Source organism: Nestor notabilis, unplaced genomic scaffold (assembly GCF_000696875.1).
Source record: "Nestor notabilis isolate BGI_N333 unplaced genomic scaffold, ASM69687v1 scaffold30165, whole genome shotgun sequence".
In the NCBI taxonomy this organism is placed as follows: domain Eukaryota; kingdom Metazoa; phylum Chordata; class Aves; order Psittaciformes; family Psittacidae; genus Nestor; species Nestor notabilis.
In genome coordinates, this window is record NW_009930257.1 from 44326 (window position 1) to 71403 (window position 27078).

Here is a 27078-nt window from a genome sequence, read left to right on the forward strand (position 1 = left end):
TTGTGTACCAGTTCACTTCTACATATGCCAAGCATTCACTCAGAAGCTAATTGAAAATGCAATACTAGCATTGCATGGCCTGGAGCCCTGGGATTTGAAAAAGAGGATCTCTCCATCGTACATTACTAACTGGCTGCTCAGAAGTGCAATGCAAGCTCCCTCTGAGTATTGCTGATGGGCTCTTAATTATTGATGAACACAAATCAGGAAGTTTTCAGATTTTGGGGGTGGAGGTAGCAGGAGGGGTGGATGCAATAATTCCATCTCTGTTCCACTGTGCCAGAACAGCTCTCCTCTTCTCACATATCACACATTTGCCTTTGCTCTTTCAAGTCCTTTCCTAAACCTCTTACAGGAAGATTTTTGGTAGTGATGCTACACTGATGCCTACACTTCCATGAAGCTCATCTGGTGTGCTAAGTAGGTTTGCACTTCAGGCTGGGTTTGCAGATTTAGAGAGTGATTTCTTCTGGTGGGCTCCATCGCACGTGACTTCAGATGCTGAGAACATCCACATTTACACTAGCTATCTGGGGTCCCTCATACTAGGCACATCAAATGACATTTCTCCCTGTTCTCATTAAGTGGAATGTAGTGTTTACTGTAGATAACATTTTCTCCCTATTAACCCTAGAAAAAGTGAAGTTACCTCAGACTAGTTACCTCACTTCTAGATGGCTAAAACTCAGAGGGTCAAATCCTACTTCAGGCTACAAAATCTGTGCCTTCTTCCAATACCAGGAAAAGAATTTGGTCAATCATACCAATAGCATCCTTTGGTGAATATAATTGATTTGCACTTTTCATTTCATCTTAATTCAAAAGACGTGTACGAAAAGATACACAGTGACCACTGACTTCACCTATCTCGTTCCTTAGAGCACCTGACCACTGCCAAGCAGCAGAGCTCCTGTGACAAAGGTGTGCTTAATGCCAAAACTGCAACCCTGGATGGAAAATGCCCTACAGCCAGTTCAAAAGGCTATGCTGAAAGCTTAGGTCTAAGCTGAAGAGCATTGGACCAATCTCCTGTTACACACTACCGCCAGCTGGGAAGAAAGAGACAATGAGGTACAGCAGGACCAGCTCACTGCAGAATCAGCTTTAGCTGGGATGAGGCTAACTGCAGAGAGAAAGTGCATTTTGGTCAGGTTTTTGGAGGGCCTGTGAACTCTCACCAGGGAAAGGAAATACGACCAACCAGAACAAAGAGCAAACATGAAATTCACAGAAAGGAGTAACAACTTGACTCTGCCTCTGACAGACTGCACTGGGAAACAGAAGCAACTGAATTCAGAGCTGAGGCTGGACATCACCAAAACTCAAGGGATTTGAAAATGTGTTTCTTGATCACCAAAAGGACTAAAGATTTTCACAGTTCATCACAGGTTTATTCAGTCACTGAGTATTTTCCCACCAGTGCCATTGGAGGAGGCAGGGAAGGAGTGGGGATCATGGTTAAGAATAATAACAAGCTGCACAGAGCAGAACAAACTAGCAAGTCAGGGATGGAATATTTGTTTGGCTTTGATTTATACAAACGAAAACACATATTGGAATACCCGGGTATTTCTGAACAGAGGCAAGCACACCAGCTAGTTTGTTTATGAAGAACCTGGTAAAGCTCAGGAGGTGAGAATACACTAAAAGATAAACAGCCAGCTGACTCAATGATCAAAAATAACTCTCAGTGAGGGCTGAAATTTCCCTCCTCCAAATCAAAACTACTGTGTACCATAGTGGTTTCCAGCTGTTGGCTAGTAGCTGGCATTTTTCCTGTTAGATTTGTTGCGATCACTTAGGTGGCATTAACTTAGAATTATAGAAACCCAGAAAAGTCCTGCTTGGGGGGGACTTTTGGAGATACCTGGTCCCACCTGCTTCTCAAAGCAGGGCCCAAGATCAGGTTATTTTGGGTCTTCAGGCTGAGTCCTGAATATTTCCAGTACTAAGGTGAAATACTCAGTTTCATTTACCACAACAAAGGAAAGAGAAGCACAAAATGGTGATGTTCAATGTTTCATACAAACATTTTTAAGCCTTCACTTTTTGTACAAAGACAAATCATAGTTTGCTGTATAGTCTTCCACAGACATGGCCAGAGTGCAACTGCAGCAGTTCTGCTGGTACAGCTGAGAGTCCATGAAACTAAAGTAAGAGAGGCACATGCCACTTTCACTAAGGACAATTAGAGAGTTGTTTTCAGGACAGTCCAATTATCCAATTTCACAAGTCCTTCATAAACAGACATGCCATTAACTTCAGTGACAGCTTCAGACATAGCAGGTATACGCAAGGATACAGCCGGGGGGACAATATACACACAGGGATCTAAAGTTGTGGCTTTTCTCTGATAAATTTTCATACTTGAAAGAAAATATTTTTTTATTTTCTCAGTCCCAGATAAGGTGAGAAAAATGTTTTCCAGCCGCTTTGTTATTACAAGTTAATAAACAGTACATTTTAAATATCATGTTTCTCTATGAAAAAATGTTTGCCATCAAGTATCTATTGCAGCTGTCTGTGAAATCTTGTGCATTAAATTATACTACAATTACAGTGTATGTTACTGTATATAGGAGCTATATATATATACTGTATATATAGGAGCTATAATTTGCATTATGAAGGCTTGCAATTTTTTATGTTAATGATAAACTCAGATGAAAAACCATGTCCAGCTTGTAAAAAAAAAATTAAAATATTAAATGCTCAAAGGGTTATAACAGTGTGTTTCAGCTCCAGATTGCTGGACATTGCTGCCTAAAAGAATCATGTCTCAAAGTCATTGCTAGCAATGGTATCTGAGAAAAAAACTCAACAATCATATGAAGAAATAAACCAACAAAAACACTTGGCAGGTTCAGAAGGGAGCCAGACTACGGGATGGGACAGGACAAGACACAAGGGCAAATCCTTAGCGGGGCTGCTATGTCTCAGATAGACTCACCAATGATGTGATGAGATATTTGCCTCTGCACCTCTCCTCTCTCTGCCTATTTGGAGCTGGCTGCCCAGCAAACTTCACATGCACTGTAACAATAAAAGTGTTTTTAAAATAGTATAAGAGGCATATTTCAGAAAGCACTTGGATATAGCATTTCAGGATTACTACATCAGCTCACTCTTACACCTAATTTGCAGCACTGGATGTCTCCGGGCAAAGTGTGCTTGCATTTTCTATAGACTGCATCATAGTCTGGGGAAGAGCTGAAATGCATTTAAGTACTGCCAAATCCTTTCAGCTCATCTTCTGTTTTTAGTGCACTCCCCACAATGTTTCAAATTCCTTCATGATTCAGCTAAAACTATCATGGAAGAAAAAAATAATAGTAACTGTCTAAGATCTTTCCTTCCTATGTCATTCACTAGGTTCTGGTATGAAGCACTGCCTTTTAACATATCCTACTGGAATGACAAGCTACCAGCATATTCACAGCACAGATCCTGCTTGAGATATTTTCCCTGTCATATGGGAAGAGGTTTATATTTTTTTCCCCAGCCAAAGACAAGGCTGCTGGGAAGGGAATTCAAGGGTCTCTGTCTTGCACGCTCCTTACACAATTTCTATTGTGGCTGTGATCCACTTCAGCTTCCTTGATATGGTCAGGGACTACTGGAGGAGGAGGAGAGGAAGAGAAAGAGAGATGGAGGAGTGGATAGAGAAGGAGGAGAGGAGAGCTGGGGCTCATTGTAAAGCCAACCTGATTAAGGCTTTGGCTCCTAATTTCACCAATTCACATGCAGAGAAACACTCAGTAACAGTTCTCCGATCCACCAGGCTGCCTTTGCAGAGTGAGGACTTGACTTGGAAGTGGCAGTTCTTCCAGTGTATCTCTTTGGACATAACTTTAATCCCTGTTTTAGCTACTGATATGTGACAACCTTTGCAAAGACGTGTTGATTGTACTTTCCTTGGGCTTTCTGGCTGAGACCTCTTGCATCTCCTCAGTGCACTGCTAGGCAGCCCCAGCAGCATCAGGGGAAGAAATGATGCAGACTACATTGCTCCCTGGCTGCTGCTCACTGGCTTTCCACTATAGCCAAAGGGGACTTTAGCATGGCCCTTCCTTCCACCCTTTTCTAACAAACTGACAAACAAGTTTTTTCACAGCTCTTGGTGTTGGTCGTGGGCAGAAGGGAGGTAGAAAGCATGAACACTGGACGTGATCTTTGCTGCGTACACCACACCTGTTCCTAGGTTTTCCTCTTGGGGGTCTACACTGGGAATTGCTCATAGGTGCTAAGTTCAGACACAAGCCTTCTAAGAATAAACAATGACATATTCAAAACAACCTTGAAAGTTTCCTTTCAAAATAGTTAAATATAGGCATTGCAGTCTGCGTGGCTCCCACCGAACCACTGGAAACACAATCTGCTGTTTATATGCAGAAAATGTGAAGAATTTAAAATCTGCAAGGGTGGGAGAATATAGAGCAGACCACATCTGCCTCATGAGCAGCAAATGCTGCCACAGGAAGGTCAAGAAGAGCAACAGAAAGTCTTGCTGAGCAGCAACAGAGTTGGTAGGACATTCAGTGAGAGCTGTTGGCCTAGCAACAGCGTAACCCAAATATCCATTGCCAGTACTTGTCCATTGAACACCAGGCCTGGACATGCTTACGTATTAACTACGCACATGGATTCATAAAGCCTAGATAAGTGAAAAATACAGCTATTTCTATGATCTCTTTAGCTGAGATAATTTATTCTCAGTATAATTTTAATCATAATCAGTTTAAAGTTACCTTTATCTGAGGACATAAGAACTGATCCTATCTATTCAAGTCTTCCTTTGAGACTTGCAGCTTTCTAGAGTACCAAGTAATGTACATGCATTTACTAGGTGCTATCCACTACCATCCATAGAATACACACATCTAAAACATAGGAAATGAGCTGGATTAATGGGACATAACCTGATTAGACAGTCAGAAGATCCATGTCTAATATGAACTAGAGTTCAACAGTGCAGAAACTAGAATTCTGGTACTGGTTTTAGGGAGGTATTCGAGCAGGAAGTCATGTTAGAATTTGCTTCCTTACCAAGAAGAGTGTAAATCTAATACATTTTTCAATGAGCAGAACTACTGTTGGCAGTTTACAAAGATTTAGGAATGAAATTATAGTATCTCCATATTAGATCTTTAATGCAAAAATTGACTGACTATACTGTTGAATTAAACAATTGAAATATAAAATTGAGTTTCTACTGTTTTGTTTTTGGTTAGGTTTGTTTTTAACAAAAGTTAAAATTTAAAACACAGATAAGCTGAACAAAGAAAGAAATTCTACAGTTTCAGAGTCTGTTAGAAAACAGTGTGCAAACACACGCCACCAGGCTAAAAAAGGAAACTTATGAACTGGGCTATAAAAGCTCAGTGTGACAAATTCAGGACATGTTTTTACAAGTCTGATTTTTGAGCCTGAGTATCTTTAGATGTCTCTTTTTTCTTGCTTCCTGGTCCATCTCATAGGACAAGCTAGACCTAGAGAAGTCACAGTGATCCTCCAGGTTCTGGCTGCAGCATCCACAAGGGAGCAACCAAGCTGGACAGTCTTGTGTAGCTGCATCCAGTGTTTGGTGACCTGGAGAAGGTGACTGGGGCACAATTGTTTGCTGTTTCTTACATAAGTCTGAGAGCAGCAGGAAAGGGGCTGCTCTACGGGTAGGGACAAACCAGCAGTCAAGCGCTACCCCAATTTGGGCCATGCCCTCCCTGAAGACAGCAACAGAGCTAGAAGGCATGACATTAAATTATTCAAGGATTGATTCAAATAAAAACCCTTCTCCATGCAGGCAGTGCTCAAATTGTGGAACTCATTGCCACAGGATGCTGTGGGCACCAAAATTTTACGTAAACTAGAAAAGCAGTTAGATACATTCATGGACAAGAAATCTATCAAGGATACTATCGCTGGCCAGCGAATCACAGAGCCACTGCCTGCTGGGAGTAGGAGGGTAGAGGTGCTCCCCATACTCCCCTTGGGCTACACTCTTCCCAAAGAATAGTATTTGCTGTTGGCCGCTGTGGAGGTGAAGGAGCTGAACCTTTGGTTTCATCTGCAGTGACTCCTCGTATGTTACTAACTAATTGCAACAAAACTCCAAGCATTTCATGAACCTGTGCTGCTACACTCCCTGTACTTAAGAAAAATCAATTCCCTTGCTAAGCATTTTTTTCCATCCATTATGCCAGTGCAAAAATATGCTCACAAGCAAATGTTCATGCAATTCCCCCTCCCCCCAATAATAACAATACCTAATTTATTAAGTTCATATTTGAAACCTGCATTTTTCAATCTTTAGTACAGGACGTTGCCCTGTCTTTATGATATTTTTAAACAAAATCTAAAACTAAAGCTGAACACACAAAAGTAACACAAATATTTTTGTAGATGTTTTCTTAAAAACTTCACTCTAAAACTCCCTGATATATGGTAGCAAATAACCAATGGAAAACAGGACTACTTTAAAATAAAAGGGAAACTACATTACTACATATAGATACATGTGAAAGCGGGTATCTGTATGAAAGAATTCATAGTAAGTGGAACAGGTGCTCACTCACTGAGGCAATTCTTGCTTTTCATCATACTTCCTTCTCATTGCTACCATGTAAGTACTTAACCATTGTCCAGGCTTTCTTCTTTCACCCTGTCAAAAGAAAAGAAAGATGTTTCTGTATATAATATTTACCATCACTCGGCAAGCAACTATGCAGAATTGCCTCATGTACAACCTATGTGGAATTATCAAGATTTTGTTTCTTCTTTTTTTAGAAAATTGTCTTGTCTTTTATTGTTACAACTTCTGTTATAACACTATTGTGCCTTTTTAGTCTATGGCATGATTATGAAGGACTGCCATCACATCTAAAATCACATACAAAATATCAGAATAAATTTGCATTATGCCAAGCTATTTCTACAAGTTTCTTGGTTTTCCTGAAAATCAGATCATGTATTAGTTTGACATCTTCATGTTAATTCAGAAGGAAGTGTTGCAGTGGACTGAAGCCATCTAACCAGCAGTTATTCTATTTTATGACATCATCCAAGTTCCAGAGCTTTGGGTTTGTTCCCTATTGAAAAATAAACTCCAAAAGAGAAATTTTCCAGTAGTTTGGGCATGATTTTATTTTACATGGCTAGTCATGGCTTGAATTACTTTAGTTTCCAAACTGGGCTCTTGTTCCCTCTCCCTGATCAGTATCTTCCTGTGGGCAGTTTCATTGAAACAGATTCATCTGCGGTGTAACTGAATTAAAATGTTCTGACCTATGCTGTATTTCAAGTGTAAGCCATTTGCTCAGCAGTACACAAAATCCAAAGGCAGCACAAATGCCACTCCTAAGACTCAATAGATTAGTGCTAGTGAGCATTGGTGGGTGCATGTATCAGCAAGGCTTTAAATACTCACCTTGCAAGAGACAGCAATAACAGTAAACCGGTCCTTAGGAACTTGGAGCACCTTGGGCATCACTTGTCTTCTAACATAGGCTGCCAAGGGCTTGCACATCACACAGGTTTAGAGAGAACAGAAGATACAAGACGTCTATGAAGGTCATGGGTCAGCAAAAGGGCCTGAGAGAGCTTCCAGTGGCCATCAGTTCTCTCAGAAGGGGCAGGGCCCCCTCAAGTCAGTGTTGTACCACCTACTGGCAGGAGGAGCCTCTCCTCCTGCGTACTCACCCCTGGCCACATAGCTGGGTCTGTGGCCATCCTCCATCCTTTCCTTTTCAGGTCTTAACACATATGGAGCTATGGGCAAGCAGCAGCAGCACCTCACGGGCATCAGAGCACTAACCCAAGTGGTGCAGGGGGCTGCTCCCATCTTTCCAGCTATTGCCTCCAGCGGCTGAATGCTGAGGTGCCACCACATTTCAGCAGAGGTCATTTATGTAGCTTTTGCTGCAACAATGGGGGCTAGAAACATACCTTTACTTTCCTTAAAAAAACATAATTAAAAAAAATTCTCCATGTACTAGACCCCAAACCTCTGCCTGATCTGAGCTGTGACATAGGCACCCATTGCTCTCTAGCAGGCAATAGACAAGTTTATTTTGCTACCAAAAGTGATGTAGCTGTCCTTTACCCATAGAAAACAGCTATCTCTTAGGGTTTCCAAAATACAGCCCTTGGCTTTATATTACTGAAGCCAGTTGGCAGCCGCAAAGACCACTATCACAGCAAAGTTTAGAAAAGCATCCCAATATCTCTGGCACTACTGCCACCTTTATTCACCGTAAATTTGATTGACCAATATTTATCAGCCACTAATAAAGCTATTTTAATCTGCATGGAATTCATATCAAACTGGAGGCTGGCAAAAAACCAAAACAAAATAAAAAGACAACACTAATTTGTAGGAAAAGTGGCAGTTTCAGTCATTAAAAAAAGAAAAAACATCCACGCTCAGAAAATCATTACAGCTGAACTGACATTACCAAAGGTTAGGCATGCATCCTATAGTAATGACAACTCTTCCTAAGGCACAAGCAGAAATGTCAACAGCGGTTTATACCAGTTCAGCTTAACTTATATGACAGCAGAGCACTACATTTTTTTTTAAATAGAAGTTTATAGACATTCTTTATGCATGTTTATAGACATGTCACTAAGAAAATATTAGCTGGAAGTGTCTTTAAGGAAGGCAAAAATCTGTTACCAGGATTATGAAAAAAAGGTGCTTGTATTTTCATTAGTTTCAGTACATAGAAATGTCATTTGAAATGTCTTTAAATTATGCCAGAACCTCATAAATCTGCCTTCCATCAGCTGGATGAAAAACTGGCAGTATTTTTCATTTCTCAGGATATATTAAACACCAGACTCTGCATAGCTAAGATCAAATGTTCTTACAAGCTATGAGCTGAAGTGCCCCAGACACTGGGATGTTACCTACAAGTGACTTTTATTGCCAGCACAGGAAGGAGCCAGGCTGCTGCACCCACGGAGGATGCTGCTGGCGGCTGTTGCTAGATGGCCACCGACTCCTGAAGTTCTTTACTGATCCAGGACAGCCACAGTTGCCACCTTTCCTGGAACACCACTATGAGTAGCACATGGGCACAGGACCTATGTTAATTGTCAAGTGTGCTAATTAATCTGGCTGGGGAACAAGAGGAGCATCTGCTGCTGCGATTATTTGAGTAGATTTTGGGTTTACACTTTTGCAAAGGGAAGTTGCAGGCACTTGGGTCTGGCTGGTTGCTCTCTGGTGACATTCTGCAATGGAACTGCGAACTCATGCGAGCTGCAAAGGAAAGCAGAAACCTACTGCAGCTTACCACCTCATATGCATTGCCATGCATAAGTGCTGTCAGAAGTTTGTATTTCAACTTTCAAACATGTAGGGTGAGACTTTCAAGAGAGCTCTGGCTCTACTCACAGGGTCAAGACCAACCAAGTTCTTGCAGCTGCAACAGGAGCCAATGACTTTAAGAGTTTGATTTTAAATGCCAAGATTTCCCTCAAATTTTTATCTTACATTGCCTAAGCATATAGGGTGCCCTGAACATCTGAAAGCTTTTGGAAACCCAAGTCCTGTGATTTCCTGCTGTTCTCCATTCTGTGTACTATTTGATTGAATCTACGTTACTTACTTTAAGAGTAAACCACACACAGTGAAAAACACTGACACAGATTATAGGCAAAATAAATATTTTATTGGTTTAATATACACTTTTTTAAGAAATCAGCCCTTGTGTGTCTTCCTAACACAATTTAAAAATCTTATAAACTTTCTCATATAATATTGTTATATTTGAAACTATTTTTGATTAAAGACCTTGACATAGTGTAAAGAGTTTTTGTAGATGGAAATGGCAAAGGAGTAAAGACATTCCAAGCACAACAGAATGGGATATTACATATCCACTAAATGTCTGTTTGACCACATAAAACCTCCAATGACTTCCAATTTGCTCCATTGGAACAAACGTATGCTCACCAGGCTAATTGAAAATACACTCAGTGAGGGATGGGGAAGGAAAAGAGATTTTTTTTCCATTTTCCCCATGACACAAGCAAGGTCGTTCACCCATTCTAAGTTGCACATTCTAATTGCTTTCAGAAGATCAGTACTTTTTATTGCATTTTGGTTAATATGAAGCAGAAGACAACCTCTTTTGAGTTCTGAGTGCAGTCAACACAAAGACAAAAAACAGTGCTTAAAATAAGGCACTTTTCTATAGAGGGGTGGGCAAACAGTAAGGAAGCAAATAAAATTAGTTAAAAGTTGTTTTCTACACAAAGATAAGGCTTTCAGTGTCAGAACTTTAAGTAGTTTTAAGTAACCTCCTATCATTCTACCACTCTGCTAATAGTAACCGCGGCGAGAATTAACAGCGATTTTTACAATAGGATCATTTCCTTCTTTTGAAGTGGCACTAAGTAACAGCAGTGAAACCATTATTGGTCATTTCAAGCTCTTATAATGGATCAGTTATTGCACAATAAATACCTCACAGAGGTCAGTGTTTCGGGGGGCTTTTTTGTCGTGTTGGGGTTTGGTGGGTTTTTGGGGTTGGTTTTGTTTAGTTTTTGTTTTTTGTTCTTTTTTTGTTGTTGTTTGTTTTTTTGTTTTTTTTTTCTTTTTGTTAAAAAAAAGCTAGGCTGAACACATGTATGTTAGTTATAAATTGGTTACGTCTGGAAATCTTCAAGTTTCATGATATATGAAGACAAAGAAATTAGCTACATAAAAATTTACAACAGGGACATACAAATAAATACAAAACATTTCAGAGAGCCACAGTTTTTTTAAGGAAAACTTGCTTTCAGGAAAGTAATGAACTAAGTAAAGTGTCTAAGTCTTTACAGATGAACTCAAGGAAAGGTATGCATCATAGAACAAAGCGTTGAGTACAGTAGCCTATCTCAGCAGCTTTAACATCTCCTGAAGCAAAAATAACTTGACGCTTCCACCAGTGTATGCCGCCCCAAGCAGAATCCCACAGCATTTCGGACTACATCCAACCTTACGGAAAAGAGAAAGCAAGACAAATAGCTAAATTAGATTTTTAGAAGTCCACTCTATACACTTAAGTATGTATTTTGATAACAATTATTATCTCAGGCAGCGAAACTACATAAATCCTCTTGCATGATGCATTCACATGCAAAGTTACCACAGAGCACACTGAAACCAAAAAATCAAGGACCACCGACAGTAGACAGACCAAACTGTAAACCAGCTGATTTTGCAAAGGTATCCAGGATTATCAGTATGTTCTGTATTTAATGAACTTCTATTTTGATCACTTATATTTCAAGAGGGAAAATGCAAACAAAGCAAGCTTTAAGATAACCATGACATTTCATACGATTAAAAAAAATAAAAAAAAATAAAATCAATCTGGCTCCCAAACATTACCTGTAGTACCAATTTCATGGCTGCGTATCTTGTCTTGCAGTTGCAGATCTGCTTTGGGGTGATACAGCTGCTAACAATCCACTTACTATTTCTCGTCTTATTTCACCAACAATAGATTCCTTGATCTGAAAGGGATTAGCCAAAGTTTTAAGGTCAGTGAGTTACATAACCAATGGATAAAACTAAATGATATTACAGATATGCTTGACATTATCAGCATATGAAAACATATACCACCAAAACGTCAACTTCAAAAAATGCAAATAGAAAAACCTAAGAGGGGTTCTCTTGGAAAAAATAAAGTAAATTTAAAGTTCTTTCAAATCATATAAATGCAAACCAAATAGTTTTATTTTTCCAGGTGGTAAATATTTAAATACAAGTTTTACACTTAGGATAGCTAGTTTTATGTTAAGAAAAAAATACATTTCAACTATGCAAAGTTCTGAAAATAGCATTTCAAGATACAAACATCAAAAGCACCCCAAATGCATGGCTTTTTGTTATTAGTCATTATCTCCTGAAAAGAAGCCAGGACTGATCTGCCTCACAAACAGATTATGCAGTAGGAAAGGTTCAAGTCCATGAACATGAGCTGCTGTTTTCATACAAATCAAAAGGAGACAAATCCTAATTACATACTTTCAGCTGCAAAGATGGAGGACTTCAATAGTTGCTCACATCATCAGTTGGCCACTGCTATATGATCTGTATCAGCAAAGACGATTTTTCACTACATTGTGACAGAGCATTTACCCATTAAGTTTTACATGCAACAAAGCTAGGCGTTAGTAATAGCAGGCACCTGAGTGCGGCTAAGGCTAGAACAAAGAAAAAGCAGAGCACCGATAGCTACAGTAAAGGAAACAAATGAAAAAAGGATGCAAACCACAATTCTGCTAGAGCATATTATGTTGGAAAGGAGCAGGGCATTACAAAGAAAAATACTGGCTGCTCGCAAGTGCAAGAAATCTTTTGCATCGACACATTTACTGGATGGTCTTCAGGAAGGACTAACAAGTCAGATGCAGTTTCAAGGACAGGCAAGGACGACAATGTGAGAGAGTGCAGCAGGGTAAGAGCCAGAGCCTGGCTGCTGGGATCACTCACAGAAGCCCTCATCAAGCCCAGTTAAGTAATACAGTTTTCTTTTTCTCCCCTTTTCCTGGTGCGTCAAAAGGATTAAGCAACAACGTCAGAAGGGTGGCAACAGCATTAGCAACAGGTTATTTATCCCTTGTTCTCACTGGCAAGCAATTCAATCCCTAACCTATTAGTGGCAAAGTTCCTCGTTTCATTACTGCTTTGCATCAAGCAGAAATTTGGAGACTGTAATATCACTGGGAAACAGGTTTTCAGTTGGATTGTTTGCTGATTAACTGACAAAAGAAAAGTCAGTGTGCAACATGACCTGGTTTATTGACAGCCACAAGTCCTGAGGATGTCTATGCCAATGCACACAGAGATACACAAAGGATGTCTTAAGGACCACTGTCAATGAAGTAATGGCTTTGTGTTTCAGAAACGAGGCACAGGGAAACCTGTCACGCAGCACCCCAGCTGCCCAGCAGGCCACTGTCATAAGAGGGTCTGGCACTGCTCTTTCTCTCCACTTTTCTTCCCCAGTATCACATGGGGTGGGCCTGCGAGTACACTGCAGAACAGTCATTCTGTGCCCTTGTCTCACCGGATAGACAAAAATAAACCTTGCTTTCCAAAGAAAACTGATAAAAGCTTCCCAAATTAGCAAGTAAATGGTCTAGTACAACAGACAGTCTTGTGGCAAGGCAGAGACTGGAAGGGAAGCGGCTCCTTTTCTATTCTCAGCTCTTTCAACGACTTCTGGCTTGACCTTGGTAAATCACTTGAGCTCCCCGATTCTCACCTTTGTACCCAGACGACAAGGCCACCCCCCACTGCTTCTTTTCACTGCCACTGCTTCCTCCCTTCTTTCCAGACACATCAAGGTAATTCTTGCAAACAGACTGTGGCATTGATTCCTGCAGTGACTCAGTCCCATGTGTGTGTCATGACAATGGCCAATGTTTGCCTTTTTCTTTATAAATGATTTAAGGCAAGGTGCACCTTCCATTTGCTCTGCAGAAGGCAGAGTTAGCTGCCAACGCTTCTCCATACAGAAGACTGAAAGCAGTCAATGAACACTCCACTGGTATTTTTAGCAGCTGAATGAAAAATTGATCATTTGAAAGAGGAGAGAACCCACTCATTTATGGTACATATACTATGTTGATACAACACTAATATTCAATATTGCATTAATAACACAGTACCACAGGTATATATAGTTTTACTACAGTAAACCAATGGTCTCAGAGCTCCCTATGTAAGAATTACCTTTACTGTAATTTTATGTTGCTGCTAAATAATGAACTGATTGAGAGTGAAATGTGCCACAGTGGCTATTCTGGAGATGGGTGTTCTTCACCTACTGATGGAAAATGGGTGTAAGGCTTTTCACAGCCCTCATACTCCTGATGTGAGGTACATTTTCTATAATTACAATAAATATTTTCTATGCCATTTTCCTTCTTGTGCCACTTCTTCATAGCACCAGCTAGTGAGTTTTTACGCTCAAGATAGTAAGATAAGGAATACAATGCCTGCACAAGGGAAGTATGAACAACCAACAGACATTTTTGATTGGTGCTGAGCTAACGTAGACTTGAGTGGAAAACAGAAAAGGAAAGACTCTATGAGACCATCTCTCTGTCCCATAAAGACCCATTACAGTCTCTTAAAACAGATGTTGACAGGAGAATCATATATTTTTTAAAGTATAACCTCATTAAATGTAATTCATGATGGAGAACTGTTAGAAAAAACAAAACCTGCATTGCTCTTAAGCAGAAAGCTTTTCAAACGATCACGTCTTTTTAACTGCAGAACAGCAGAGTGAGAGAGTCTGGTGGCACTCCTAGCAACACTGTGACCTACAAGCCAAGCAGTAAGTGCTTCGTATGATACTCCAGTGGAAGCCAGGCTGTCTTTTCATCAAAACAAGAGGACCACTGTTTGGTGTTTTAACACTTCACTTTGTTGAGTGCTTTTCCGTGGGAGTTAGTCCATTAACACTAGAGGTTAACACCATGGTTTTTTTTAATGCCAGCAAATAGTTACAGGTCAAAGCTCACATGCATTACAACCCACCCAGGCATATTCTGAAACACTGCCTGACTCTTCTTTCCCCAACACGAGGTCACACAGCTACAGAGAATGGGAGGAATAAGCAAGAGTTTAACATTCGTGAGTGCATACATCAAGAATGCATTCTACCAGATTTCTTTCTATTGCAAATAAAACTGGAATTCCTTTGCTAACAACAGGGCTACTTAAGGAAGACACATTTCAATTTATGCTCTGTTTTAGCTCTTATGAAATAGATTTTCCTAACCAGTATTTAAAAGCATATTCTGGATCTGGGAAAAACTATCAGCTGCTTTGAGCCAATGCATCTTCACTCTGCCTTGCAAAACATCTCATGCTGAGAATCTTGAGGTGACCTAAGACAGGCTGACAATGAAGTTAAATTGAGAGACAATCTCTCTGTGTGTTCAAACATTTGCAAAGTGAGTCAAGCTCAGTTATTTGCTGACTACTCATCTTTGAATTGTAGCCTCTCAGTTCACTGTGGATTCTTTCAGCATTACAATGTCCTCAGTGCCACATAACCCAAAGAACAATCTATGTAAAAAAGTACACATCTTTATTTGCTATCAATTAGTGAAGTTAAAGAGAAACTTTCACACGGGCTAACCTCAGAAAATACCAACTGAAATAACTCTGTACTTTGACTCCAGCTCCCTTTATTGTCTCTTCTGCTATTACACTACATTTGAATTACAGCTCTCTCCTTCCTCTCTCAGCTTCTCCTTTAGCAGGCCTCCACCATGACACCACTCCTCTGACATGCAAGTTTTACAGAAGGGCTGGATACAAATACAATATCCTGGCTTTACTGCAAAATCAGGAGCAAAGTGCAAGGTGTGATAAATATGTGCAAGTCTTCTCTGAGTATTAGGCAAGGAATCCCCCTAAAAAGGCATGAAAGGGGGGAAAAAAAAAAAAAAAAAAAAAAGGACCAGAAAGAATTTGGGACATCTGGGAATATTTTACGACATCTCCAAAACAAGGCTTTTCCCAAGAAACCTTCCAACTTTAGGTACTTTAGAGACGATGGCAACAGGAGGGTGGCAGAGGGGGTAGACATTTCAAAATTGAATGATGGCCACCCGTGCTCATTCATTATTTTGCTTTCAGAGTAGAGGTGTAAATCTGTAGCATTACAAGCTCCATTGTAAAGATCAGTGATGACCAGAAGGTATTCAGCTCCTAATGCTGACCACCGTAACGATGAAGTCATTGGTCTTGTGGTACCTCACCACGAGCTGACTGCGGTACCCTTCCTTCCACAGGATAATGCTGCTTTCCATAACTCACGAGGCTGTTTATTCAAAGTTGGCCTCCATTTCACCTCACTGCCAAACTTCATCCTCTTTTAGCACCAGCAGTTCCCTGATGGTTAATGCTTTCGGCTATGTATTACTTTTTGCACTCTCAGCTCTGGTTATTTATGGAGTTACCCAAAGGCAAACAAGTAAGTATCTTCATATGCTTCCAACCATCATCTTTCATAAGAACACTCCTTAGTAATGCTCTACTGCTTCACAGTCTTACTGTGCAAGTGTAAAGTACCTACACAGAGCTAAGACCTCAGTGAGTCAGCCAAGAAAACACTTCCACTTTGCAGAGAAAGTCACAGCAAAGTCTTGTGGTCAGATGATGAGGAGAAGGATCTAGTACACTCTGCATCTTTCTGCACTGACAGAAGATGGGTGAAGGTGTAGCAAAAGATTCCTCTGGGATCACAGCTCGTGTTTTATCATGAGATGAGTGGCCTGCCTCTCATGTTTTAGAGACAAACTAAGGCAAAGCTGGTTCCAGTTACTCATGGCCTCAGTGCAAGAAGACCTGGGTTGCCAGGCAGCATTACAGCCTGGCCTGTTGTACATTCCTGAGCATGACACCTCTACTGGCCTTGAGTGGTTTACAGCAGAGCCATACAAAAGCTTCAAGGGATGAGCTAAAGGCTAAGGGTTCCGTGACCCTTTGCTAAGGGCGCTTTCCAGAGAAGGAAAGGGGATAAAACCCACAGGTATTCTATCCCCATTTCTGTATTCACAGCAGAGAGCTCGCTCGACTTCTCACAAACACTGCTTTTGAGAACAAGAAGGTTTTTTTGCTTCCTTTCCCCATTTATACTACTTGCCATAAGGTTTTCTGTCATGCCACTGATAAACAAAACATGCAGTTTTAGTCGTGTTCAGGAAAAATATGCAAGCACCCTTCACTTTCATTGACTGCCAATGAAACTAGTGCAACAGCATTGGTCAACATCAGTCTTGAAGTCTGAAATAACTTCTCATCTGACTTCAGCTTGCTTCACTTACACTCCTACAGTCCTTAGTGGTTTGGGGTAGAGAGACTGGGAAAGTATTTTTTAAATTTACTATGGAGTTGTTTCAGAAACATTAATTCATCGATCTGTCATTTTAGCAAGCAAACATAGGCAAATTTTCACCCAGGAATCTGAAATACTGCTGTGTAACCAAGGAATAGAGATGGAAAATTCTTTCTTGCCTAGACTTAGAGTTGCAATTAATTATTAATTTACATGCTAACCACTATTACTGAAAAAAACATCTACTGCTTTGCATGAGAATACAACTGTGGCTTGAATATCTAGTGACAAGCCCTGAGCCTTCAGATGAAGCCCAGTGGCCAAGAGTTACAGATAGCGTGTCTTTAGGTGTCAGTAAACACTGTTCAAACACCCTAGATCTCAGCTGCTCCCTCCTCACCTCCCGTATGACTTGCTGCAGCTCCTCCTGCTCCACAGTTTTGTGGATTTCATCAACCGAAGGCACGAGAGGGACTTTTTCAAGTTTTTGCTCCACCACTGGCTTGGAGCCTGCAGGCTCCTCAGAGCTTTCCACCTGCTGTCCAGCGCCTGCTCTCACTGGGGGAGTTGGTGTTAAGGCAACGGAAGCTCGGTATAACTTCTTGCTTTGACTCTTAGACTTTCCTGTAAATTCAGAGGATCCAGCACCAGCTTTTCTACCTGTGTGACCGGAGCACACTGAAGAGGAATCAGAGTTTCCATGGGAGAATACAGACTCTGTACCCTCTGCTGGGAGAGTTTCCAGTCCAAGATCTCCCAGTCCTAAACCCAGTTCAGACTTCAGAAATGACTGCTCTCTAATAAGTTCGGAGACCTAAGGGTTCAGAAAAGAAAAGGTCCAGAATAAGCATATAAAAAAGTCACATACAGACACAACTATACTTTCCTGTTATTTATTCAATCACTTACTCATTCCCTCCATGCAACAAATGCAGCTATAAAATAAATGTATGCTTTGCCTTTATGACTGCAACAAAGGGGATCATAAAAAGGAATGGGCTTTTTTATAAGCCAACATAAATACAAATTGTGGCAGTTCCCCAAGTCACTGACTTTTGCAATATGGATGCATTCTGCCAGAGCCATTGACAGAGACACACGTAAAGGCTTGGTTTTGTTTTTCTTTGCACAAACAATTCAAGTTTGTTCTTTCCTTTCCGCAATCTTTGAACCACTTCTTTTTCAGTAGCATAAAATGCATAGCAAAAATAAGAAATAATTTTCCCTAGAAAACTCACCATGTAGTTATTATATCAACTAAATGCAAACATCATCTTACTTTTACATTTTCCTCTTAAAAACAAGTAAGATTTCACAGCTACTTACACCTATGGTTAAATTTTCTTAAGGGAAAATGCAGCTGTTCTCAACAGAACAACTCAAGTGTGTAAAGTATTTCCAAGATTATGTGTCAAATGAATCTCCTGGCACCTTTTTTCAGAACTCCATTACTGGTTCTTTTTCTTAGTAAAATACACAGCATACAACAATTACTTACTGGTTCAATGACATTCAATGGAGAAGGGCATGATAGATTTTCAGCGCTTCTGCTTCCATACATACCCTGAAAAATTAAGGCAAGTTAATACACTGAAGATTTTTTTAGAGCTGTCAGAAGCTAATATAAACATGCCATGTCTAAGACTACTTTCTGTAAAAGTAGAAACTTGGAAACAGGAAGCAAAGCTGGTTGGAGAAAGTTTATTTCAGTCATTTTTAAAGCTGGCCCTTTTCTATAAAAGGATTTACAAATAAAAAGATATTTATATGGTTCAAAGAATGCAAGTTTGGCTTGGGTTCACAGTAGAATCACATTTTCCTGTTCTTGGGTTTCAATTTTTTTCCCATGACAAAACACTGAAGAGGAAGACATTGCCTGTGCTGCTTCTACAGAAGAGAATTGGCCAAGAAAGAGGAATTAAACCCAGGAAGAACACATGGTACTTTTCGCCTGTGCTTCTTTTGTTTGGCTAATGATAGAATCACAGCAGAAAAAGAGGAACAGTCTTCCACTGAGTGAAAAAGAAGAGAAAGTGTATCAACATGCCACCAATAAGCATCTGCAAGTGTCTCTCTTATCCCCCTTCTTGTGCTTCTGGGGAGCGTTTTTGGGAGCAAAGCTTCTCTAACTGTTTGGGGGGGAGTCACATGTTCATCTGAAGAAGCTACAAAAGGCAATGGAAGGAAAAAAAAATAAAAATAAAAAAAGATGGCAACTGGATTTTCCCAGTTTTTGTTCCATGGACTGGCAGAGCTAGAGGGGAAGCACACCTCACTCTGGAGAGAAACGCTGTGCATTTCTCATCTCTCTGCCCTCATTGCACAAGTAAGAAAATCAGTGTAGGAAAACTCCAAGAAAGACCATCACCATCCCCTAAGGATTTTAGACATGACAGCTACCTACCAAAACTGTGAGAATTCAGGATCATGACAAGGCAAAAGAAGAAAGCACTGATAGAAGAGGTCTGAAATCTCAGACCTAAAACCCCAGAAGATACGCATGTTCCTCTATTCACGCACTTCTTCCCCAAGACAAAACACTGACTGAAAATAAAAAACATATATCCCCTGATAACACACGTCATCAACAGATTCTCCAGATACCATCCCACTGTAAGAGTTTTAACAGTTATGAGTTATTAACATTACACTGAGAAAATATATAATGTTGTTGCGTAAGTAATACTTACTACGTGTGTCTGAGATCTGTAAGGTGAAGACATGTGCAGACTTCTCAGCTGGTCTTCCAAAGCAAGCAGGCGTTCTTCTAACTGCATCTCTAACTCCTGTAGCTCCATGCGGACAGACTTTCTCAAGCTCTGTAGCTGATCAGCTTCATATCTATACCAAGCCCATCACAGAAAGAACAAGGGCATTCACTGAACTCAGCTGCACACCACAAAAGGAGAACTGAGCAGGACAATCCCATCAGTAAGACTTCATACTAGGGAATTCAAAATGGAACACAGAAAATTCCTCTTTCTTGGAAAAATAATGCTTAAATGGAGCAAAAGTCTTTCTCCATTTATAGAAAATATATGTCACTTCATGGAGACAACAACATAATGTAACTGAATATTCTCCAAAAATCTTATCTTTAAATACTTAAATATATGCAAGCAGATGAAATTGGAATTTACAGAGGTATCTAATCAATTCCAATTTAAAACCAGTAACAACAACAATCACAGAGCAATGCAGTAACTGCGTATTACTTCTCCTTTGTGGTTCTAGATTCCCATGCAGTCAGAGCTACATTTTGGCCAGGATACCATTGTCTAAGAAGGCTAACTGATTTCTAGCATGTTTACTTTTAAAGTGATTGGTCAAAAGATGATTCAACTTAAGTAAATTTATAAGCAGTTTTGAAAACTGTTCCAGATCAGCTGCTGCTGTGACTTACGGTGATTCCAAACACAAAGACCCAGAATATGAATGCCATCTGTAGTGGACACTCTAAGCAGTGTCCAGCGGAAAAGCATCTGAATGCTACAATGTTCATTCTTTATTTATATCTACAAAGATGGAAGGGGTGGGATGCAAGCTGAAAAGCTTTAAGGCTTTTTCCCCTGCCAATATCCTATGTTCACGTATCCTATGATAAAAGTCTTTAAAATCTGTATCTTTAAAAACACTTTGGAGAAAGGATGAAGGAAAAAAAAAAAATCAATTAATGAGAAATGGGGATTAGGAGAAACATAGAAGAAAAAACTCCAGAATTAGGTAACATAAAGAAGAGAGTAAGTTTTTGGCAAAAACTCAGCTCCAACCCTGTTCAATTTGAAACTAATAGAATATTTGCTCTGATTTCAGGGACAATGACACACTACCCAAAGAATATTTTCCCTTTTTAAGCCCATTTTACCTTTCTTCTTCTGTCATGTGCTGATAAACTGTTGTCTGTTGACGTAACATAGTCAATTCCAGATCCATCATTTGTGTTCTGAATAAGTTTAGATTTCGCCTGACCACTTGTAGCTCCTGGAAAGTATTCTGAGGGTAAAAAAAGGCATTTAGTGACAATTGTGGGGATGTGCCCTGTCAGTCAAGCAGAACCTCAGCAACTTCAGTATACTACAGAGGCTGCATGTTGTGAACTGACAGTAATTCAAGAAAACATTTTCAAATGTATCATAGCAGCAAACACGTGAAAGGATTTCCACGCATTTAAAACAATTCCTTTTTAAATGTTATTTGCAGGATACAGTCTTCTGTTGTCTCTTGAAAGCAAAGACAGGGAACTGCCCAAAGTTACCACAATATGTGGCATATTTAGAATGTTTCTTTGTATTATATTTTGACTAAGTACCATTATGTGAACAGGGTCACTTACTTCATAGAGAGGTAGAATGGATGATCTCTGAGTAGTGTAACCAGTGGCAGCAGAAAGGTCCTGACCCCTCATCACCGGGTACTAGGGAACAAACAAATTATTTGAAATTGGAAAGACAGCAATCTCCTTTATGAACTCATCTGCCCAAACGTGCAGATACTCCAAAAGCAGCCACTAAAACACAGCCTTTCTGGTATCGCAATTTCTGCTATCTATGTAAATATTGTGTTGGGAAAAGGAAACCTTACAGAATGGCAGCACCAGCTCTTGAATCATGTGTGCCAAAGCTATGTAATGCAAACGTGCTGCAGGTGAAAAACCAAATTAATCCTGACACATTAATTAGGAATAAAAGCTAACTTTTTCCAGTACCAGGCATTTTATGGCTGAAAACTCAGTAGTCTCAATTGTCTTAGCTAATGATAAAAAGAACAACTCCAAAACCAGAACTGAGTCCCATTTTCAAATCATGAACATAGTCACATCTGTTGTGGGGTTTTGTTCAGCTCTTACTTTGGTTTTTGGGGTTTTTTTTTGTTGTTGGTTTTGGTTTTTAATCTCACTATATTGCCTACATCCAAAAACCCCTGTATGCTAAAGACCTCTCATGAAAACAAGATTGTTGAAGAATTTCTATTTGCATGTTGCATCAACATGTACAGTAACCAGATAAAATTATGGGGCTGTTACCTGTAGTGACATGGCACAACAAAGAACAGTGGAAACAGCAAAAACATGTACCTCTTCAAACGTGAAAAAGACAGCTTGTCCAATTTAATTCTGAAATAATTCAAATGACTATTGACATGCGATGGAAAATTTGATCTGTGCGCATTCATCCAGAGGAGTTTTGTTCAAACATGATCACATCAAGGGGATGTTTTGTTTTTCCTCTCCCAGTTTTCTCTGTTCCCTGTTCTATCAGGAATTAATCTGCCCCTCTTTATTCCTTCCTAAAATCAGAATCATATATTTGAAATATCTCAATATTTTCTTTAGCTGCTGAGTATGCTATATACCAAACTCAATGCTGAGTATGCTGTAGGAGAAAACCAGCATCTCTGCAATGAGAAGGACCAAACCACCAAAATGGAACAAAACAAAATATGCTGGAAGCAGAATAAGTGGGCTAGGAGATGTTATTACCCCCTCCTATATTATTTTTTTTTTTAAATTGAATCAGCTTGAGTATGAGTTCAGGATGCAATACAGAGTTTTCTTCTTCAGCAGGTTCAGTTAGCATGGTATATGCAGTACAAGTACTGTAGCACACTAACCTTACACAAATCAAGGCCACGACTGGTCCACATGAGGGAATTTTACAAAGAAGGTTAAATTCTGCAAACACACTCAGGCACCATCTACCTTGAGCCACAGCTGACATAAACCATAGCTGATTGCAGCTTTCCACTGCTGTGCTGGTCACAGTACCAAAGTTTGGTCTGAGAAGCAGGGCCATCTGATATAACCAAAGTCAGGCTGGACTAGCCTCTAACTTTTGACAAGTGACAAAATAAACAAAGTAACAGGGGTCTAAAATGCCCACTACAGCCTACAGCCTGCAATAGGGTGCAGGCAGGCCCATGCTTGTTCTTGGGTAAAACCCACAGAAATGTCAAAGCTTCACAACTGAACAGTCTTCATGTGTTCATATATAAACAAGCAGAGTCTGCAACTGCCCTGCCCATGTAGCCTCCTGCAGCAGCTTGTAGGCTCCCAAGCTGGATCATCACCTAAGAGAACAGAAGTTCAGAGATGGCAGAGGAAAGAGAGCTGGCAATTAGGAGGGAAACAGCAGAAGGTGTGGCAGAAACCAGCAGGGGGAAAAAAACCAGTGTGCTTGCATTTTAAAACATTTCTTCTCTGAGTGATGAGACAGACAAAATTTCACATGCTCTGACAAAACCAATTCTTAATAAACGACTGATGACATCAGGAACATTTTGACTAGTGCCAGAGCTGAAAGTGCAGAAGATTGGCATGAAACAGCACAGAAACATGCAGGGATCAAACAACATTGATACCATTATGATAAATTTTTTTTTTTATATCATTATTGATATCAATGAAGCCATGCGACTGGCAATCAAAAAACCCACATTTTTATCAGTTGGATGGAAAGTATGTCAAAAAGAAGAGAGGTCAAAGGACTGTTACTACATATTTTCAGATCTAAAGCTAATGACTCTCACCTTAAAATAGTAGCTTACAGAGTACAGTGTTCCTCCCTCCTGCCTAAGAATATCCACAGAAGTTTAAAAAAAAACAAAAAAAACACCAAATGGACCAAACAAAAAAACCCCCAACAAAACAAACAACAACAAAAAAACCAACCCCAAACCCCCTCAAAAACCCAAACAATCTGGGTCAAATGCAACAAGACAGAATTAAATGCAAAAACAGCAGAGCACTGGAGAGATGATAACTTGCCATTTTTAACAGAAGCTCCTAAAACAGAAGCAAATCAAACGTGCACAAAATGTCATTTTTTCCTGATCCGTTACACTACACAAAGGAATATTCAGGTTGACATTTTGGTTCTGTAAGGGTAAAATAAGAATGCCCTTTGGCCAGGGGCAAAATTTGGCTTCCTCATACCTGTGAGAGGTTCTGCAGAGAGTTTCTGATGTCATGTAGGACCCTGCGCAGCTGCATCTCCACGGTGGAGGGTGGGTTGATGGCATGAGGTCGATGAGGAAATCCAGCATGCCTTGGAGAGAAAGGACAGCTGAAGGGAGAAAAGAAGGTGCTGCAGGAAGAGCCGGAGATGCTTGGGATGCTGTGGGTGCTCAGTGTCCTCACGTGCTCGCAGAGCGGTCTGTCCTGCCATTCGGCAGGGAGGGAGTGAAGGGAACATGTCGACTGGGACATGTGTGCCGGTGTGTGCAGTGGGCAGCTCTGCACCCTGGTGGGACTGGGCTCCTCAGATGGCTCAGTCTGAGGCATTTCTTTTTTGGAGGACGAAGGCGCAATAAACAGTGTGGATTTGCACACCGGCTGGCTGGAGGCTGCCTCACCCTCACTTTTGTCATTCTCAGACATCGCTTTCTCATCTTCCTCCACACGTGTGTACTTGTAGGTAAAGGAAGGAGGACTGCACAAAGTCTCTTTTCCTGGAGTTAACTGTACATTCACAGAGGACACTACTTTTACTGGATTCAGCAATGCAGTTGGGAGAGACTGAGACCGCCTTAGAGGATAGCCCGATTCAGCAAACCAGAGTCTCTGCTTTCTCAGGAGATCTTTTGACTTAGGCAGAGCACACCCAGCCCTGGAATCAGATGTACTGACAATCCTCATCTCAGCTCTTTGCAAGGCAACATGAACCTTGTCCACAGATGACGCGGAGGAGCCACCACCTTCAAGAGACCCTATCGACTTGAGGATATGGTGCGTGTGGTACTGAGGAAACTCAGACACACTGCCTTCCTCCAGCAGGTCCGATTGGTTTTGCTCATTGGAAATGTCTTCCTCTTTAGAGCTGACCTCTCCTTGGACTGTCTCCGATATATGAGATGACTTGCTTTCTCGCTCTTGATTTTGCTCAGTTTCATAGCCAACAATTTTTCTGCCTTCTCTCCTTCTGTTTTCAGAAGGTGACCCTACCTTTTGTCCCTCTACTTGAGAGATAATATCCTCTCCATCATCATCATCATCCTCCTCATCCTCATCATCTTCTTCCTCCTCAAACCTATTGAAACAGGGCAGTTCCTTGGCTATTGGTGTCTTCTGTTCCTCACTATGCGAGGTCAGGGTTGTCTCACTATCACAGCTGTCAGCGCTGCTTCCCATGCCCTGCAAAGACTCCTGAACCTAGGAAAGATACAAGCCAGCAAAGGGGTGAACATACCAGAGACTCAACTACTGCCTTCTGAGGAGTCAGGCTAAGAGTCCAAGTCCACATTCATTGGGCATTGTGGTGCGGAGAAGAAATAACAATGCAGCTAGTATGCAAGAAAAACAGTGATGGAGAACAAAGAAACCATGAACCATGCTATCAGGTAAGTTAGTAGCATATTGAAATATGGCACCAAAAGGAGATGTGGGGGTTTTTAATTAAAAGGGGGGGGGGGGGGTGGGGGGCGATAGTGTGTGGAGAGCAAACTATTCATACATCTCTTCAATTTGACAAGAAATTCTTTACTGTCAGAACAACAGAAATAGCAGCAGAGTAAAAGAGTAAAAACAGTAAAATGCTAGTATTTTAGGTAGTGATGAGAAAAGGGTAGCAGGGTGGCAGTACATGACAACTACAATACATAAAGGTTCAGCCAGTGCTGAAACAAAGGGTGGTATTAGGGAATGCATACAGAGAAGCGAGGAGAACTGTAGACTGTAGTGAAACTAGTATTACAAGACAACACCAAGAAAAGGAAAACCAGTCTGTCCACATACTTGTCCCATTTTAAGTCACCAAATTGTTTGAGACACTGAATCTCACATTAGGCTGCTAATCTCTATTGAAGACTGCATCCAGCACTATTATGCCCATCCTTCCTTTCTCCTACTACTTCTTCCCCTTTATATTCTAAATCACAGTTTAAACAGAGCACATGTATGAAGAAGCTGCTAATTCAATAGGTAACAAATGGCAGGAAAAGTATCTATGAGAAAAGGAAAAAATCCATCTACTAATTGCACAGCATATTCATTAGGCTGGCCTGATTGACTGGTATGTTTACAAAAGGACATGTTTTCATAAGAATTTGTGGTATAAAGTACGTTCTTGGAAGTCTACCATAGCTGACACACGAAGTGCAAATTTAGAGAAGCTTTCCCACCTCTAATTTCTGCAGCTCTCACTGTCATTAGAACACCAACTTTTAGTTCCTTCTAGAGAGATTACTTATGGCGTATGACAGGCAATAGTCTTTTCCAGCCATCTAGTAGATTTCAGTCATGAAGGTCATCTTCTTAAGTTCATACTTAACATTGCACTAACTGGCACAGCCACAGATTAGTATGAAAGACTGTGCAGGGTCAGATACTGTTCAAGTAAAAGGTATTAAAAGAACAAAATATTGTAATGTCTAGGTGAAATTATACGTGCTACATGTGTGCATATCTGCATCTCTAACCCTCATCACCTTGTTCACCTACAAGTCAGGCAAACAAAACTTGGATGGAGAATTTTTCTAGCTTCTTTGGTAACATACAAGTCCCCTGCAGAATACCCCACCTCAATGCCAACATCTCCCTTAGAAATCTTTATTATGAGTGTCGGAAGTGAAAGGCAATATAATTCCAATTTTTGAGGTTTCTCCCGAGTTTCAGAGGAATCCTATAGCTGCTAGAGTCAACTATTTAACAGTAGATGGCACTAACTTACCATACTTTAAAGAACCGATATATACCCCTCTGTATCCCCTTCATCTTTTCACAGGTTTTCTTCATGAGCTGCCAACTTCCCATTTCCTCCTATCTCATGATTCACCCCATATATTTTTTTAATTCAGCTCAACACTTGGTCCGAACAAAGCAGTGAAGAGAGCCTAGCAAGTCTGTGGCACAAACCTCGTGCAGTATCAATGCATCTTTTCAAAACACCGTAACAGAAAACAGAAAAATCTCATCCCTTTACAGCCAACACAAATAAACTCCACTAGTCTCCAGTGAAGGAGCACTTACTTGCAACATGCTTTTAATGGACTCTTAGTCAGGCTGCAAGCAATATAAAGGTTGGAAGTGAGCAGCTCTAATCTGAGCCACCTTCTAACATGCCTGTCAATTTCAGCGCAGTCCCAGTTTAGTAGAGAGCAGAAACAGTATCTCAGACTATTATGCTCATTATAGAGACTCAGGTTCATGATTTCCTTTATTCACTCTCTTGCTCTTGGAAAGAATAAGCTGATGGTTAAGGAAGACACAAAGGCTAGCACCGTGTTG

At 40.5% G+C, this 27078-nt stretch overlaps 1 protein-coding gene across 1 annotated transcript in view; it reads right to left on the reverse strand.

Annotated features, from left to right (window-relative positions):
• Window positions 1-11378: 11378 nt before the first annotated feature.
• The window catches only part of SSFA2 (sperm specific antigen 2), a 38484-nt gene continuing 22784 nt past the window's right edge, over window positions 11379-27078 (reverse strand). The window contains exons 10-16 of the mRNA XM_010015324.1: window positions 23791-25005; window positions 21193-21273; window positions 20725-20852; window positions 19550-19700; window positions 18358-18423; window positions 17260-17673; window positions 11379-11505 (exon numbers count right to left, since the gene is read on the reverse strand). Coding sequence (XP_010013626.1) covers window positions 11395-11505; window positions 17260-17673; window positions 18358-18423; window positions 19550-19700; window positions 20725-20852; window positions 21193-21273; window positions 23791-25005 — 2166 coding nt within the window. The 3' untranslated portion in view covers window positions 11379-11394. The remainder of the gene's footprint in view (window positions 11506-17259; window positions 17674-18357; window positions 18424-19549; window positions 19701-20724; window positions 20853-21192; window positions 21274-23790; window positions 25006-27078) is intronic.